The sequence below is a fragment of the Haliaeetus leucocephalus genome, unplaced genomic scaffold (genome assembly GCF_000737465.1).
Source record: "Haliaeetus leucocephalus isolate CR32 unplaced genomic scaffold, Haliaeetus_leucocephalus-4.0 Scaffold152, whole genome shotgun sequence".
NCBI classification, from domain to species: domain Eukaryota; kingdom Metazoa; phylum Chordata; class Aves; order Accipitriformes; family Accipitridae; genus Haliaeetus; species Haliaeetus leucocephalus.
In genome coordinates, this window is record NW_010972588.1 from 1,920,092 (window position 1) to 1,938,265 (window position 18,174).

The 18,174-nt window shown below is 38.7% G+C and overlaps 1 protein-coding gene across 1 annotated transcript in view; it reads left to right on the forward strand.

Moving 5' to 3' along the window:
* Positions 1-238: 238 nt before the first annotated feature.
* Positions 239-18,174, forward strand: part of MMP16 (matrix metallopeptidase 16 (membrane-inserted)) — a 179,895-nt gene continuing 161,959 nt past the window's right edge. The window contains exon 1 of the mRNA XM_010562009.1: positions 239-480. Coding sequence (XP_010560311.1) covers positions 349-480 — 132 coding nt within the window. The 5' untranslated portion in view covers positions 239-348. The remainder of the gene's footprint in view (positions 481-18,174) is intronic.

Below are 18,174 nucleotides of genomic sequence, written 5' to 3' on the forward strand. Positions count from 1 at the left end.
AGGAGGAGGAGGAGGAGGAGGGAGGACACGGGGAGGGGGTTGCTGCTGCTGGGCACAGAGGAGTCGTGCAGGAGCTGCGGCTGCACTCGGACGCCACATTCCCTCCTTACGGGACTGGCGGTGAGGATGAGCGAGAGCTGACCCTGCCGGTGCCGCCGCCTGTGCTGTGAAGTGTCTGCGCCTCCTCCTCGTCCTCCTCCTCCTCGTCCTCCTCCCCCTCCCCTGCTGTGGGTGAACCTGCGCTACGGGCTCTTCACCGACACGGCGGGGGTTGGTTTGTTTGTGTATTTGTTTAAGGCGAAGAGAGAGAAAGAGAGAGATCTTCCATCCACTGAAGCACAGTTCACTATGATCGTACTCGCATTCAGCACTGGAAGCCGGTTGGATTTCGTGTCTCAGTCCAGGGTGTTTTTCTTGCAAACCTTCCTTTGGATTTTATGTGCTACAGTGTGCAAAGCGGAGCAGTATTTCAATGTGGAGGTAAGACCAGCCGTATGCGTGTGCGCTTCCCCGTCTCCCTGTCTCCCCTTCCCTTCTTTTTCTTCCTACCCCCTAAATAAAATCAAATCAAAGAGCCAGCCAGCCACGTCTCCCAGCAGCCAGGGCGTACGTCTGTGCTGCCTTGCTTTCCAGCAGCCGGTAGCTAGCTCCCCTCCCTGAGTTTCCCCGCCTGATGGATGCGTTTCAGGCGGAGATCCCGTTATCCGCGGCAGCACAAAGCGCGATGCGATGCCGGGGGCTGGAGCGCAGCCCGTGCCGCCCCGCTGCCCTCGCCCACGGGGGACGGGAAACCCTCAGCCCGGGCACAGGGGAAACCTGGGGCGTAGTATGTACACGCAGCTCGGGGAAGGAAGGCTCTGGGAATATCCCGGGCTTAAGATACTGCTGTATTGCTGACTTTCCCCAGCTTTTTCTTTTTCTTCTTCTTCTTTTTTTTTTTTTTTGAAAGAAGAATGAATGAAAGAGCGTTATGGGGATAGGAGGAAGGACATTTGAGATTTCGGTATGCTTCTTTGTGGTAGAGTATTTGACAAAATAAGATCTTTTTCCCATTTAAATGTAACAAAAAGAGTTGCCGCTAGAATTAGTGAAACAAACTGCATAAAGGTACGACTACAGCACAAAAGTTAGAGGGTGTGGAGGACCAGGAAACAGAATCTTTCCAAGTGAAAAAAAAGATTAAAATGTGAGAATACCTAGATGGGGCAAACCCTGAGAGTTTACAGTGACAATTCAGTGGACATCCATTTCCAGTCACTCTTCTATATACTCCCAGTTTTCCTGTTTGGGGTTTTTACATAGTGCTTTTTATTAACTAATGTTCCTTTACTGACTTTATAATCCTTGCATATATTCTTTTTTTCTTTTTTTCTCCCTCCTGTCACTCCATTCATTCTGCTGTGAGCCCTTTTTCTTAATCTGTTGCAGTGTGATGTATTTCCCTCTTCCTTTCCCTGTCTATTCAACTTCTTCACTTTCTTCTGTCCTGGCAGCCCCACGCCAAACTTTCTGCTGCACCCATACACCACCCTCACTCATTTTTCTTCCTAGTCTCTTTCGTCTCCTGGGTTCCCACAATTCTTTCTCTCAGAGAAATGAAGTCTCTGTCTTCTCTGTCTCACACATATGCACACTTGCTTGTTTTATATGAGCTCTTGTTCTCACTCAGTGACATTAATTCTTGCTACCGTCTCTGGCAAGATTGCTCCTGCAGATGCTCCTCTGTTCCTAGACTGTCTCCCTTTTTGTCTGAAGTTCTTACCTGTACTTCTCCCTCTGCCTCATGCAAGATTGCCTCAAACTTATAAAAAATCACTTTTTCTTTCCCCATGTCTACTTTCATTCTAGTCTTTCTCTCTCTACAGGCAATTTCCCTTCCCACATGCAATCATCCTCTCAGCTTAACAACACACATCCATAGCTTCTCGCATTGACTTGTATCTCTCCAGAAAGTGTTGTCGTTTTACTCCATCATTAAGATCTCTTCTCACTGTGAAACCCAGCCTTTTTTGCTCAGTCACCTATGCTGTAGTCACTCTTGTCCATTCCTTATTACACGTGTGCATCTCTGCTTCTGTTTGATTGTAAGCATTTTGGAGCAGGACTCCCGTCTTCTTACATGTTTATGCAGTGTGTACCACACTCAAGTCTAGAGTACAGTTGTGAGACTTCTGGTAAATAAAGTTGCAAATTTCAGAGTGCACATTGAAGTTTTAGCCTTCTTTTGCTCATGTCCTCAGCTGCCTTCTTTACTGATGAGCAGGGGAAAGCAGTGTGGAAGAGAGGAAGTTGCTCTCTGTATCCTCTCCAGGCTTCACAGGCTGGCCCCCTGCAGGGTATAGGGAAGAAATTCCACCGACAGAACTTTCTCCTCCCACAGAAGTCTGCTTTGCTGGCATCTGGCTCTGCTGGAGAGACGGGCGGCAGATGGAGCTAGTGTGGGAGGAGAAAAAGATTGGTTTAGTCAAGTGGAATATGAACAGGAGGCCAACTCCAGTCAGAAGGAGGTTTTATGAGGGAAGAAGGGAAACACTTTCATTTTTGCCACCTCTTCCAGATGGAAAACAGCACATTCTGAGGGCAAAAGCAGTATCGGGAGCAAGAAACGCTGTTGGGTGGAATGAAGTGGCAAGTGTGTGTGATGAGGGCACGTATTTCTCCCTTTTGAAATATGCCATCTCCTGTTCTTCCTCCCAGCCTTTCTGAAACAAAGTGCGCTGTCATATGCCAGCGCTCCCAGTCTCTTTTCATATTTAAGTCTTTGAGCCACAGATTCCTGGGAGCCAGAATAGTGTTGCAGGGAATTACTCTAGTACTTAAGAATTGTCCTAATACGGGGCTTTTCCCTAGGACACTGCCTTTGACCACTGTCCATGACATGGTCCTGGGCTAAATGGACCTGAGATTTGCCCCAGAACAGCCATTGCCATGTTCACATCGTTTTGATAGCGCTGCAAATTCAACTTTCTTTTAGTCGGGAACAGCAAAAGCTAAAAGCATGGGGAATTTGAGGCAAAGAACTTGGCAACAGCATTTATGTATTGTGCTGTACAATCCTCTGTGTCAGCACAAGTGCATAAAACAGTTGTACTTAATAGTAAATTGTGAAAATATGACAACACTTCTTACGACAGTAAGAATAAATGTGCAAAGTAGGATTCAAGAAAGAAGTGGTGGACATATAGTTGAATGAAGTGTCACTGAAAAAATGCTTAGGATGGTTGGAAAGCAGATTTTTTTCTTCATTCTTTCTTGTCTCTAAATAAAGTACAGATAATACCTGTTGAACATTATAAAGGTGGAGATCATTTATTTCCTTTTGTTGTTCTGTCTTAATTAATCCACATTCCTGATTAATAAGCAAAATCTCTGTAGTACTGTTGGATTTTTTCTTGGTTTGTTTCAATGCGAGTTTGTTAGGCTGTGAGCCAGGGCAATTCTTAGGAGATATTACTGTAGCTCAAAGATACTAAATAATAATGTTATCTTTTAAAAGAAGAACACAAAGCTGAAGTTTACGAGCTTGTATGAACATTACTGTTCCTTGTTATTTGGTTGTCCCTCTGTAGAATTTCTTTTAACTGAACATCCATGTGGATGAAATCATCAAGCTTCTGATGAGAGCCGAGTTGTCAATCCTGAAATGTATTAAAGTGTGTAGTATCTCATGTAATAGACATAGCTACTAAGATTCAGATCATGGAGTATGGGGCTCTGGAGGGGCACACTTCTACTCCGAGTCGGTGAGAGCTTTGTGGTAAAGGTGCATCAGAGACGATTGTAAACTGATAGTTTAAGTCATCATGATGAAGTTTAAGATTCACATAGTCTGATGTTTAGGAAGATTTTAGCATTAATTTTCAAAGTTCACTGATTACCAGTGGCATTTTTGTGAGGCTTTGTTTCTGACATCATGAGAAAAACTAAGGACTACACTGTTACCTCCCTCTTCTCAGTGCTGAACTATTGGTCCAAAACGATAACTTCAATGAGTAAGTGCATTAATGGAAGAATCTGTCCATCAGTGTAGAGTTTTTGTACTATTTTCAACTATTTCTGTACACTAGCAGAGGAAGATGTCCATCAGTGAGAGAGTGAATGGAATAATAGTTATTAAAAGAACATTTTAAATGTAAAATTGAAACACACAGAAGATAATTTGTTACTAAAAAATGATAGAGCAACCAATTTTCTCCTCCCCCCTGGGTTCCTCACTATAATAATATCTTGTGTTGCTCAAAGATAGCTCCTATGTGTGTTATTGGGAGTGTCTATAGATGGTCTTTCACAAGTATTATCCATATAGACTATATATATATATATATATTTTTATGTTTTCCTAAAACCAATAATATTGTACTGTTTGAGCTGGTATTATCCTGTAAGTTTATCTTCTAATGTTATCTGTTAGTTTATATATATATTTAAATAATGTGTATATTTAATTTACTATTGAATAGTCAGTATTAAAAAAATTGAAAAACAATGTCACCATATTGTTAAGGGAAAAATGGTTATTGAAACAAGAATACCTTGGTCAGAAGACAGGATCAGTATGGATCTAGAATAAGATTAATCTCTGGATCCTAATACTGCCTACGCTTACTCAGCTGAGTATCTGGGTAAACCCTGCTGAGCAAAGAGGTATTGCACCTAGTTTCATTGACTGTATCTGTGATGTGGGAAACACTAGAAAGCATGCTTCATCATCTCTCTCCTCAAGCTGGCAGTTATGCTCTATTTTCCTTCTTCTAATGCTAAATATATAGACTTGAATCTCTTCGGGAGACCTTAAAATGACTCTTACTTTAGTGTGAGCAGCTCTTTAAAACAATACAGTCTTTTCTCTCCTCCCATTTTCAGAAGTGGGACAGTTAAATTGCATATTGTGGAACAAATTACAGTGGAATCCAAACTTCAGAAAAATACCATCCATTTCCTCCATGGTAATAAGTGGCTGAGAACCCCGTTGTTTTCATTGTTAATAAACTTTACAATTAGCCTCCAGGTCCTGCTGAATGGTAGTGCATGACCTTTTCTTCCATAGGCTTTGGGTCTTTTAAGCTTAAAATCAGACCAGTTTAATTCTTCAGCTGGTAATTGAAAGGGAATAAACATTTGGGAGGGGAAAAAAGTCCTCCAATATCACCTTTACACACTTTTCAGCTAGTGGGCTTGGTTCTCAGGTTTGCAAGCACAACACAGTATTTTTATAATTTGTTAAAATGCAAGCTCAAAACTATGGAGAAGCAATTACGGTGGTTTTGGTATAAGTAGTGCCATGTGTCCTAAAAGGAATTTACAGGATCTTCTGCACTGTTTTTAGTTGCAGTCAGTATGCATGTTTCTCAGTTATTTAAATTCTGAATATTAGTCTTGCATAAGGTATCAACTAAATGAATTGGATTTTTGTTAGAACAAGAAGTTCAAACTGAAATTATTAGAAGGATGGAGAGGAGTTACTGAATCAGGTGGTGGAGATGGTTAGTGGGTGAAATATTAGTCAATAAAAATATAGATATAATGTGGTGTATTTCCTATTTGATTATTGAGGAAATACAGATAAATAGAAAACCTCCTGTAAAGGCTTCTGATGAGCAGATATATCTAGATAAGGAAAATAATTGGAAAATTATGTGTTTTCTGTCATAGAAGGCAAATACCTACTATATAATGAACTGACTCTCATTTAATACGAAGAAATACCTGTGGAGACTACTAGTTGGCAGCGTGCATTCTCTGCTGTAATTTAAACAATAATTCCTGTAGATCAATTTTCTACTGTAAAGTATGAGATTATTTTGTGCCACTAATGTTGCAGGGAAGTTTATGGATTCTGTTGCCTGTATTTTGTTCAAAAACAGATTGAAAGTATGGTCCCAGTTCTTAGGAGTACACAATTGACACAGTATATTAGACCTTAGGTGCAAGACATATTTGTTTATAATTTTAGTTCATCTTATTTTCCTATTGCAAATTTTTAGACTAGTGTTTAAGTGTCACAGCTATTAGTGGTTCTCCTTTCTAATAAGAAAAGAAATAAAATGGTTAAATAAAGAGATTTATGTAATCACCTTATGTAGTGCAAGATAAACCTACCAAAACATGCATTCCTAATGTTTTCTGAGATGAGATCTTACTAAAATACGCAATTTATTAGTCCACCAAAAACCCCAAGCTCTCCCCCTTCCATTACTCAGAAGGGATAATGTAAAACTCCTGCATAACCATTCATTGTTTCTTCAGAGTGGATATACTGTGTTCTTTAACTGGTTTAAGATTTATGCTGCTCTTTGTCAGTTTTATTTGAATCCATCTAAAAGGTCAGTGCTTGCTCTAGGCACCTCAGCTCTGCTTATGCACTCGGCAAGACTGAGTTGTTAGAGTTTATAAAGATAGAATGTGGTATTATATATATTTTAAAACATTGCAAACTGCATCTGTTTTCAGTATTTTAAAGTGTGTCTCATCCTTCTACTTCACCAAATGATCATTTTGTGGAGTTAAAACACTGGAGGACTTTGTGTTGATGCTTTTTGAAGATCCTTAAAGTAACAATGTAAATTAAAAAAAAAAAATTAATTACCCTATTTAAATGGCTTAATTCTCACTTCTCTGTTTCGGATTCCAGTTTGTCTAACCTGTTTGCTATCCTCAAGCTATACTATTGACCATAATCTGAAGGAGAAGGTTGAGTATGTTTAATTTGTTATCTGTGATATGTCAAATGACAGATTTGGTTTCATTTTGTATGAAGAAGACCAGGATTAGTGCTGCAAACATGATTTTAGCTGGCACTGAAATGGATTTGAAAAATAATTATGATTAGAGCTTTATCCTTTAAAGAGAGGTCATGCTATTTGGAACCTTTATTTATTGGTTGCCTGGCAACTGTTCATTCATGTTCGTGCTTATCGTCATTCATTATAAGCATCTTTGCTGTACAGTAAGAGCAATAAAGTGGTAACAATTTATTTCTGTGATGAATTAAAATTGACATAAATTACAGAAATAGAAAAAAAATATTTCTGGTGTTTTACTTATTAACCAAAACCATTGGTTCAATGTTTCTCTACTTGTTAACAGCTATTTTATACTAGCTGAGGAGTTATCTGCACTTCAGCTGTGATCATAATGTTCCTAGCACACCTTTTGAGGTATTACAGCACATAATTGACTTAGGGGCTTGTTCAGGTGTTTTTGTCATGCTTTAAATCTCCTGTTAATTTCAAGATCAAGGCTTCAGGGTGTGAGGAAACGTAGCCCCTGTTGATTTCAATGCTTAGCATTAGGCAATCCAATCTCAAGTGCTGAGGCTTGAAGCCAATATTGGGAAGGGAGTTTAAAATTCTGGGATTAAAACTCCTGTGACAGGGGATGTGCAGCTGAAGCGATGAGCCACAGTAGGTCTGTAGAACATTAAAGTCACTTGATGCTTTCTCTCTGTAGAACAATAGCGGTTTTCATTACGCTGAGAGAAAACATTCATAAAGCATATTGTTTGGCAATTGTTTTGTGACTGTGGGTGAAAAATATTTTGCCTTTTGTATTAATTCTTTATGAATCATATCGTGATTGACCCTTGTGTGGAATAGCAGTGAGGAATGGGATAGTTGTGCTATGGAGTATTTGTGGAAGATGTCTCTGTATATTGAGAGGAGTATTGGAACAAATTCCTTATGGCTGCATCTTAAAAGAACATCTGTCACTTCAGGGCCAGGGTGGAAGTAGATTTGTCTCTCTACTGCTACCTCTTGGTAGCAGTGGCATTGCCTCTATACCAGATGGTTCAGAGCTTGGGGAAAGAATGTCCCTCTAGGACTGATGCCTTCCGCTTTGAGCTTCTGATTGTATTAACTCACCAGTACTCTTCATGCAATGCTGTGGTTATGGGGGACAAAGTCACTGCTGTAGAACAGGTCTACATCGATTTTCATCAGCTTTTCCCCACTCACATGACATACCTGTAATACATGAAGATCCTGTTATGCATTTTTCCCTTTTATGAAACAATTGAACTCATTTCACAGTTGTGTAGATAACTTGAAAAGAAATGCTAACCTCAGAAAATGTGGTCTTTAATTTTTTTTTCCTCATGATCTTGTAGAGAAACAGTTGTTTTATTTCATTGGTCCTGTTCATTTTTGCTGACATGTAATCACATCTACACTTACAAGTGTGAAATACAGGTTGTCAAGGGGGAGACTTACCTTTTCAGAAAATTACCAGCTGAAAGGCAGATGGAAAATTGTCAATTTCTTTAAAACATAGATAACAAAACAGAAAAACAAGCATCCCTTTCTATGAGAAGGAAGAGACTTCCTTTAAATGTACAGTGGATATTTACAAAGTGTACCAAAGAGGAAATTGCTTCCTTTTTGTATTGCATCCGGATCTGAAGGTGATGATCCTGTCATAGTTTTCTTTCTTACCTCAGATGTTGGTTGTGTGATGCTCTCCTAGTAAATTGCTTTGACCCACTGTCTTAGCAGAGAAATTGACAGATTGTGTTTGTCAACATGTCGTGGTTTACATGCTGTACAGAATAGTAATAATATATTTAATTGCAAGTAAAATAAATGATCTGTCTTCCACACAGTAAAATCTATTATTATTTACTAGAAATAATACTATTATATTGTGACCTGTACAGCATGATTTTGGTCTTGGCACGTGAGGCTTTTTTTTTTCCTCTCATTACTTCTATGTATTTAAAACAAAACAAAACACAACCCAGGACTGAGTTCCATTTTTCGATTTCCTTTATTGATTATGAAGTGCTGGATTCTGATACTTCTGTCCTTTATTACTCATGCATGGAATGTCAACTTTGGAAAGGTATTTGTTATCTCTTCCTCTGTTGCATTTATTTTTAAATATGTAGGAAAAAGGAGGCGGTGTGAGTAAGTGACTGAGGCATTGTGCTTGGGGGGGGTGGAGATCTGGGTTGTGTGTCCAGTTCCATCATGAGTCTTCATATTGATCACATAGCTTATCCATCTTTGTAACCTAGCTTGCACAAATGTGAATTGGACTAATTGAAGAGTTTTTGCTGCCTTTTCCAATACATGTCAAGAACAATGGAAGTGATGTAAAAGAGCCAGGAATATATCTCCATCATTCATTTGCCTTGGGGCTGTTTCACTTTTTTTTGTAAAAAATAGTAGAGGGATATCATAAAATATAAATACAGCATTTCAGTTTGATCATCTGTGTAATCATTCAAGTAGTGAATATGTTCCAGAGACAAGCACCAGAGCAGAAAAGGTGAAAAACATGTCTATAACGCTTCAAACCCTGGTGGTTTTTTAGTTTAGTTTTGTTTTTTTAGAATGTAAGTACCAAAACCTGGTAGAGAACATTGTCCATAGGATTACATGAAGGATGTTATTAGATGACTGAAGATAGAGAGTATCACATTCTCTTTCAGAATAAAGGTTTTGAATAAGTTAATTTTTGTTACCCAAATATGAAAACAAATAGTCTGCTTCAAAGTGTATTTAAATAAATGTAAAAGTCTTAACACACAGAATGGATTTTGGATCAGATTGTAAATGTTACACAATGCAGAATTAAAAACCGTTCTATTTTTGAATGAATGTACTATTAAATAAGTAAATTGTTCCACAAACATTCATGTTGCCTTGTCATCACAGTACCTAAGGTTCTCCTTTTTTGTTTGAATATTTGTGGATTTTAATGAAATACAATAAAAGATTGTCCTTTCACTGCTCCAGGTATTAATGTTTTTTATTAGACCCCACTAATAGGCAGACTGGCTGCTCACTTACCCCTGGATGTTAAAAACTTAGTGGTGGGAAGATGAGGCACAGGAGAAGTAAGAGATTTGCTATGCTGACATGTTAAGTATGATAGAAGTGGAAACTGAATCCTGTTCCTCAGGGTTCCTGTACCATGAGTTCACCTTATGATCTTCCTTCTTTCTACTTTCCTCTTTTCTTTTCCTTGCTTCTTTGTTATCTCTTGTTTTCATCTTTTTTTTTTTTTTCTTTTTCTTTTCTTTCCCCTCAGCTTGTCTTCCTACGGACCATTGCCAGCAGCCAAGGAAAGTCATCAGTCATTAACGAACCACAGAATCAGAGATATTAGGGATGGGAAAGACTTATCAAGAGCCTATTTCTCTGCCAGTGCAGGATTGCTAACTATTATATATTTTATGGTGTTTTGTCAAGTTTTAAAATCCAAGGTGGTGGGACTTTCAAAATTGGAATTGAAAAAAAAACCTGGTAGAAGTACAGTAGGGAAAACTGCAGTGGAAGAATTATTTTCAATAGACTTTCCTTTGGCTACTGGCAACAGTTTGAAGATGGCTCAGGTTAGACAGTATCTGACAGAAAGTGGTGTCTGTTATAATCCAAGATGATAGGAGCTGTTTATGAGCATAGATGGCATGCACTGATTGGTAATTTGGTGTATTTCTTTGACTTTACAGAATGAAAGATGCAGGAGGGGCAGAGGGAAATGAAGGATTGATTTAAATTTTAACTCCATTTGAAATCCGTAGTGCAGTTGAAATGAACTAACACTGCCTGATTTTAAAGGATACGTAGGTGTGTATGGATTGCTGACACTGTCTCAGGAGGGCTTGACTAGTTTATGATGATTTTCTCAAAGTACTATGCCTTGTTGTATTTAAGTATTACTACCTAGTGAAAAAATTGGATATTAGTAGGAGTGTTATGAATATATAGATATTATGCTCTGTTAAAAAAAAATCTTATTTTGCAGTTTCACACATTACATCATTAGTGTGGTCACAAACACAGACTTAAAGATGTTCATGACACTGGCACATCTGAGCTGTCATAATGTCCATGGTTACGAGGTGACCCGCCTAGTGGATGAGGGGAAGGCTGTGGATGTTGTCTGCCTGGACTTTAGTAAGGACTTTGACACTGTCTCTCACGGCATACTCCTTGAGAAACTGGCGACTCATGGCTTAGACAAGTGTACTCTTCGCTGGGTAAAAAACTGACTGGATCGATGAGCCCAGAGGGTTGTGGTGAATGGAATTAAATCTGGCTGGCAACCGGTCACAAGTGGTGTTCCCCAGGGCTCAGTATTGGGGCCAGTTCTGTTTAATATCTTTATCAGTGATTTGGATGAGGGGATTGAGTGCACCCTCAGCAAGTTTGCAGGCGACACCAATTTGGGAGGCAGGGTCCATCTGCTTGAGGGTAGGAAGGCTCCACAGAGGGATCTGGACAGGCTGGATTGATGGGCTGAGGCCAATCGTATGAGGTTCAACAAGGCCAAGTGCCGGGTCCTGCACTTGGGTCACACCAACCCCATGCAGCTCTACAGGCTTGGGGAAGAGTGGCTGGAAAGCTGCCCAGTGGAAAAAGACCTGGGCGTGCTGATTGACAGCCGGCTGAATATGAGCCAGCAGTGTGCCCAGGTGGCCAAGAAGGCCAACGGCATCCTGGCCTGCATCAGCAATAGTGTGGCCAGCAGGAGCAGGGAGGTGATTGTTCCCCTGTACTGGGCACTGGTGAGGCCGCACCTCGAGTCCTGTGTTCAGTTTTGGGCCCCTCACTACAGGAAAGACATGGAGGTGCTGGAGCGTGTCCAGAGAAGGGCAATGAAGCTGGTGAAGGGTCTAGAGCACAAGTCTTATGGGGAGCAGCTGAGGGAACTGGGGTGGTTTAGCCTGGAGAAAAGGAGGCTGAGGGGAGACCTTATCGCTCTCTACAACTACCTGAAAGGAGGTTGTAGTGAGGTGGGTGCTGGTCTATTCTATCAAGTGACTAGTGAAAGGATGAGAGCAAATGGCCTCAAGTTTTGCCAGGGGAGGTTTGGATTCGATATTAGGAAAAATTTCTTTACTGAAAGGGTTGTCAGGCATTGGGACAGGCTGCCCAGGGAAGCGGTGGAGTCACCATCCCTGGAGGTATTTAAAAAACATGTAGAAGAGGCACTTCGGGACATGGTTTAGTGGGCATGGTGGTGTTAGGTTGGCGGTTGAACTTGATGATCTTGAAGGTCTTTTCCAACCTAAACAATTCTATGCTTCTATGCTTTGCAAATTATGTAACACATGCGAAAGGAGGATCTCAGGATATTTCATGTGGGAAGGTTGAGTTTGTTTGCTGATATATACATCCTGATGATGAGATTGTGCAGGATGATTTGCATGAGGTGTATTTTCTGGCAAGTGTGCAAGTTGCAGGGTTAGATTGGGAAAGGGAATCAGTTTGAGAGAACAGTACTTAAGTGTTCAAATGCGCTGTACAGGTTTCCTATACATTAATAACAGTCTGCTCCCTGAAGTCAATGAAACAGAGAGACTAATTCAGCCGACCAACCAGCTGATGTCTGTATCAGAGTGAGTTGAGTCTTTTTTCTGCACTCTACTGTTAGTATTGACTAGTAGCGTGATTCAGTTGGTTATGTGTAGGCAGCCAGCACCATTTAAGTTGCCCTTGGCTGAGGTGTGCACAAGGCTGGCAGAAATAACATGGGACCTATGAAAACTTCATCTTTTTAGGGTAGCGACAGGAAGTCAGGCTGTGTGTCCTAAGTTTTCTCAGATGACTCTAGACACTTCTGTTTAGGTAACTATATCCTGTTCCCAATTTTAAGGGATGATGGAGGGTGTCGAGACACCTATATCTGCGGGGCTCCCCCAGGTAGACACTGGCATTCGGATGTCGTAATTTGGGGTTGAATCCCTTTCCTCTGCAATGGTGGGATTCATTACAGTTGTCTAGGTACCTGGTGCTATTTAGGCCCTGTGGTCTCTCTTGCTTGGCCTCTAGATGATGTTCCAGAAAAGCGTGGGCCTCCTAAAGGTCTGATGATAGATATATCTGCCATCCCCTGGATAATGTAGATCATCTCAGATCACATCAGACACTGGTACTTCTGACAAAACCAAGAGCAGAGCTCCATTTTTATGGTAGTACAATTTTTACCCTGTCACTCTGGTGCCCTGCACATTATTAAATACATTTATCCCTTAGCACAAGAGGCTAACACTTTCTTATATCTTTAGATCTCATGTATTTTAAATATTTAATTAGGGATGTAAAGAACACAACACTTCTCCACTGGCAACAAGGCAGTTTTGACTTCAACCTTAACGAGACCAAGCCTGGGCTTGTTTAAGTCTGTGTAAAACATATTACCTAACTTACAGCAAACGTTTTATAAACTTAGTGCTTCTGACTGTTATTTGATGCCTTACCATAAATGATTTTAAAGGCGGTCTTTCCTTCCTAAACATATAAACCTCTAAACAGCTATTTGTTGCCCTAGAGAGGAGAAAACAGAATGCGAAGCATTTTTATAAAAAGTAAGTAATTAGAATATACATTTTAGAAGAATAAGCTGGCTAAATGTCTATTGTCTGATAGACAATCCCCAAGAAGATAAAAATGAAAATGACATTTTAATAATTTCTTTGGGTAAGAGCCCTAGGTCCTCAAGAATAATTAGCTATGTTTTCAAGTACTTTTGTTATGTAAAATAAAATGTGGATTAATTCCACAGAAATTTACATTTCTGTGTTAATACCAGAGTTTAGATCTCATCATAGGCACATATGTAATTTCATTGATTTATTTACGCTACTTGCTTTAGGTCTTCAGAACTGTGAACTTAACTGGGTCAGAATAAGAGTGTTAGTGGCCAGCTTATATGTTTGCTCATTTACTTATTTATATAAGTCAAGAATTTGAAATACCTGAGTATGCTACTTGATGTACTATTTAAATGAGTTTTCTGCTATCATGTAATTATAGAGAGACTAGATCTGCTGTTGATTTTTAGGTCTACATTTCATAAAGAAGAGTGATATATCTGCAATCTTCTGTTCCAGAAGAACTTCCTTTGTAATATTTAGCTCTACTCTATTGTTTTGCACTGACAAGCTCATTTAGAGAAAAAACAGTATTTAGTTCCTTTGTGAATAATCCCATCATTTTTCCTGGCTGCCAAGAGAATTCACTTTTTGTCCCAGCAGTCAGATAAAGATAGAGTCATTGTTCTTCATAGATTAATTGCTTAGATGCCTTTTCCACTGAGATATTAGAGAATTTTTCTCTGCATGCAAGATCTTTCTAAGAAGGTGATGTTAATTTAATTTGGACCAAAAGATTTGGATTCTATAGAAATATGTTCTTTCTTTAGCTTTGCTCAAAATAAAGATTCCATTTCATTAAAAGCATTTTTTAATGTCTTTATGAATATTCCCTTCCTTCTCTAAATTTTCAGCAGCAGAGGAATTGATTATTAAGGTGAAACTAAGCTTTAAAAATGTTAGAACAATACAGTCTGTAATGTTTTGTAAAAGTTATGAGTGACTAAGGACAGGAGAGCCTAAAGCAACTATAGCTTTTCTTATGTTCCAACGCTAATACAATAGAGAAATTCATCATGCCCGTTAGCTTTAGCATGATAGCTAGAAAAGGACAGAGTGGGACTTTTAATCTTAAATGTCTTACAATGTAAAGGCTTTGTAGGTATTAACTTGTTTTTAGAAATAAAATAGCACATGTGTAGTTGAAAATTGTGTAATGGTGTTTGGAAAAGTATCTAATAAAAAAATAAAAATTGGTTGTTTTTTTCCTTTGGAACAAAGAATTCACAGAGTTGTTGAAAGAAGTCAACAGCCTTCAGACTTACATAGAAATGGAGAGTATAAATACACTTTCGCTCCATGCTTTCTTTTTTTGGAGCTCATACACTACCCATGTGTCAGTGGTAAGAAGAAACTATTTAGAGACAGGAATAAGAAGGGAATCCACCCATATGTGATCTGTTTTCTTTTACAGAACTGTTATTTGTTTACTTATGTACTTATTATCCTAGTAAGGTATCTGTGTCTAATGGTCTTGATTGGAAAACTTTGATGAGATTCTAACTTCATGGAATTGGTCAGGTTGTGCCATTAATTTCATTGGGTCCAAGATATTACTCCAAGCTCTTTGAAAAGCACTGAATCACCAAATATTTTAACTGAGTAAATTAAGAGTATGTACATACTAAATACAAAAGATAAATATTGGTGTGGAAATCTATAGGCTTAACCTGTACATAAGGGATCAAATCAGTACAAAAAGAAGTGGAGATACACTATCTATGTGTAAACTGAATCTTGTAGTTAGAAGAAAGTTTAAAAACATTAGAGGAGTGGGATTCTTTAAACAGAAAACCAGAAAGAATAGTCAGGGGGTGATGTAGGAGAGAAAAAGTTAACTTGTTTTGAGATGGGATCTAACTATTTAATGAAATGGCTTACATAGTATAACTTCTCTTAGCAGCAGTAATGGACTGGATTCCTTCCTTGTCCTATATCCTCAGTCTAACAGTAATTTTCTCATTCAGTGAGGCTGATGGCTCTACTGACAGCCATTAACTGCAATATTTATTCTTCTGCATTAGTCTGTCTACCTTAAGACCTCTATAGCTATTGTATTAGACCAAAAATGTGGACTAGGTTGCATTGAGTTCTCCACTTCATTGGTTTTTGTCACTTACACTATTCAGATGCCATGTGTGAAAGTCTCTTTTTCCAATAACATTTAATTCAATGCTGACAACCATGATTAAGGCCTGTGGAATCAACCAGACTGGTTTGAAAATCATAAAAAGGCTTTTGGAATATTTTTGGTTGTCTTCTGCTTTTTGAGATTGTGGGTTCACTTTTTTTTTTCCCTGAAACAAGGATGAGAAATTCACAGTTAAAGGAGAAACAGTATTTTCCTTATATGCAGTAAGCCAAGTCTTCAGAAAACATACCAAATACTTAAGATGAAGCCTGTCTAGCACTAACCACAGTCCTCACTTCATACCTCTTTGCAGTTTTGGTTGTCTTCAAAATTGTATTTGCTGCTTTTCTGCTGCTATTAAAACTTGCTACTTCAAAAGGTCAAAGTACTTCTAGCTGCTGACAAACACTGTTTTTCACTGTATGATGACTACTAACATTATACAATTTGCATAACACCATTAAGCTGTTTAACAGTGGGTAACTGGCTGGCCTTGTGCATCACTATTTGCTTGACCATGAGAGAAGCCTAAGTTTGATTCTACGGCTTGTCTGCAGTGATTCCACTGATTGTCTGCAGCCGCAGGGACTGGGTAGTTCTCCAGGAATTTAGCTTTTATTTTTACAGATACTGTGACTTCTCTAATAGGAGAAGAAAAGCACAGATTTTACTGCTTTTATAAGTAAGTTTGTGATTTTCTACTCTTAACTTGGTATTTTGTAGCATCCATGAGAGACAAATAGAGTTGTAGTGAGGTAGGAACAGTATCCTAGATGTTCAAGATTAGACCTCCAAAAGCAGTATATTAAAATACCAATATCAGTAGTGACATGTACTTTTAGGCGTAAGCTAACAATAATTTGTGAACTAAGGAGGTTAATTCAGATAACTATTTAAATAATATAAATGAATTTTTAGATGAGTATTTAGATAATATAAATCATCCTTCCTCCTATGTAATCAGATGCTTTTTCTCTTTCCTTTTATATTTTGTTGTTTTATTTTGTTTTACTTTGATTGAGATACATGAAATTTAAGAAGACAGGACTGCTTAGTAGCTGACTGCTTAGATAATATTTCCATGAGAAAAATGTCAGTGATTGATACATATTCAATGGATATTGATTGGAGGCGGGATGACACGACGCGATAGACAGTTGACTGCCTAACAATATAAATTTAAACTTCAGAATTCCTGTAGTGATTGGCTTCATGCACGAGTCAGGAGTTGAAAATCAGGGGGATGGCCTTTGGGAGACCTGGCAATAGGGATTCTGCTTGTTCAAGAATGCAAATAGGGAGTTCAAAATTATTTTAACGATATATATCTATAATGGGGAGTATTTTAAATCAGTCACCACATTTCTTTCCTATGATTCAGAAAACATTGCTTGGGTAGAAAGGAGACAGCAAGTCATGAATTTCAAAGTAAGAGCTAAACAGAAACACACTGTTGTATGTTAGATAAATGCAGTGGATGGTGTGGCTCTCGGTTTTGAAAGAACAGAGGAGGTAATCCCTTCAGGCATTGCTCTTTGCTTGTGTTAATAGGGTTAGATTCAGCTCTGGAGATGTAGTCCCACAAAGGGTCTCTCTAAAGATAGTGGAATGAATTTAACTCATTATGTCCTGCTTGGTTGTAAGGACCTAATCACATTAATGTTGGAGACAAAAAAGCATTTGAAATGCAGCCCCCGATGACCGGAAAACCCTTGTCTTATATAAGATGAAGCAGAGACTGTAGAATAAGGTATCCTTTGAGTTCATTGTGAGTTTCAAGTTACACCGCATGGGTTTATACTGAATGAACACAGTATTGGAAGATTTTTGAAAGAGGTCTGACTATGTTTATATATAATATATTAAAATAATAAAAATGTTTTTGCAGATTTTCTGGAGAGCTTTATGTAAAAGTGCCAATACAGTTTGAATTGCTGCCTTACAGACCTAACTGAAACGGGTATAAGTCTACAGTATCTTTAATTATGTTGAGAAATTTCCAGCACAGATGTTAAACTGAAAAGCTTTGGATAAACTTTCGTATTGTGTGGAACTTTCATCTCTTTCACCCGTTTATTTGCTTGATGCAAGATACCAAGCTAATGACAAGTTAATTGCAGGAGTTAAATTTCAAGATAACATGTCATGTTTCAAAAAGTATAAAATTCAGTATCAGAGTAACTCTGTCTATATTAGTAAGCTAAGCAATGCCACAGAAGTCTTCAGGCACTGAACTCATCTGTCTATGCATTTAAATTGTTTTAGGCATGGTTTCAGTATGGACCAGCTAGCTAGCATGGTCAGTGTGGGCCGCAGTATGACCAGGGACAACCTCCTGAAGGATTTGAATTCAGGCACCTTGTGTGGAGGTGAGCTGTTGTGCCAGTGATTTTTTCTTGCTGGAGAACAGTCTTAGGCACATGTAATTTAGATACAACCAGTCTTTTTTGTGAGTCTTCTTAAATGACTGATTCTGATTTGTCCCTCTTGGTGATTCACTCTGTTCAGATGACATGTGAGGGGGAAAGGTCCAGAACATACGTGTCCTTTTTACCATTTGTTGCAGTTTCTCTCAGAAAAATTTGATGACAGACACTGTGTTGGAAAACTGTTTTATTGTTTCTTTGGTTTTTGCATATCAATATTTTCTTTGGACTTGCAC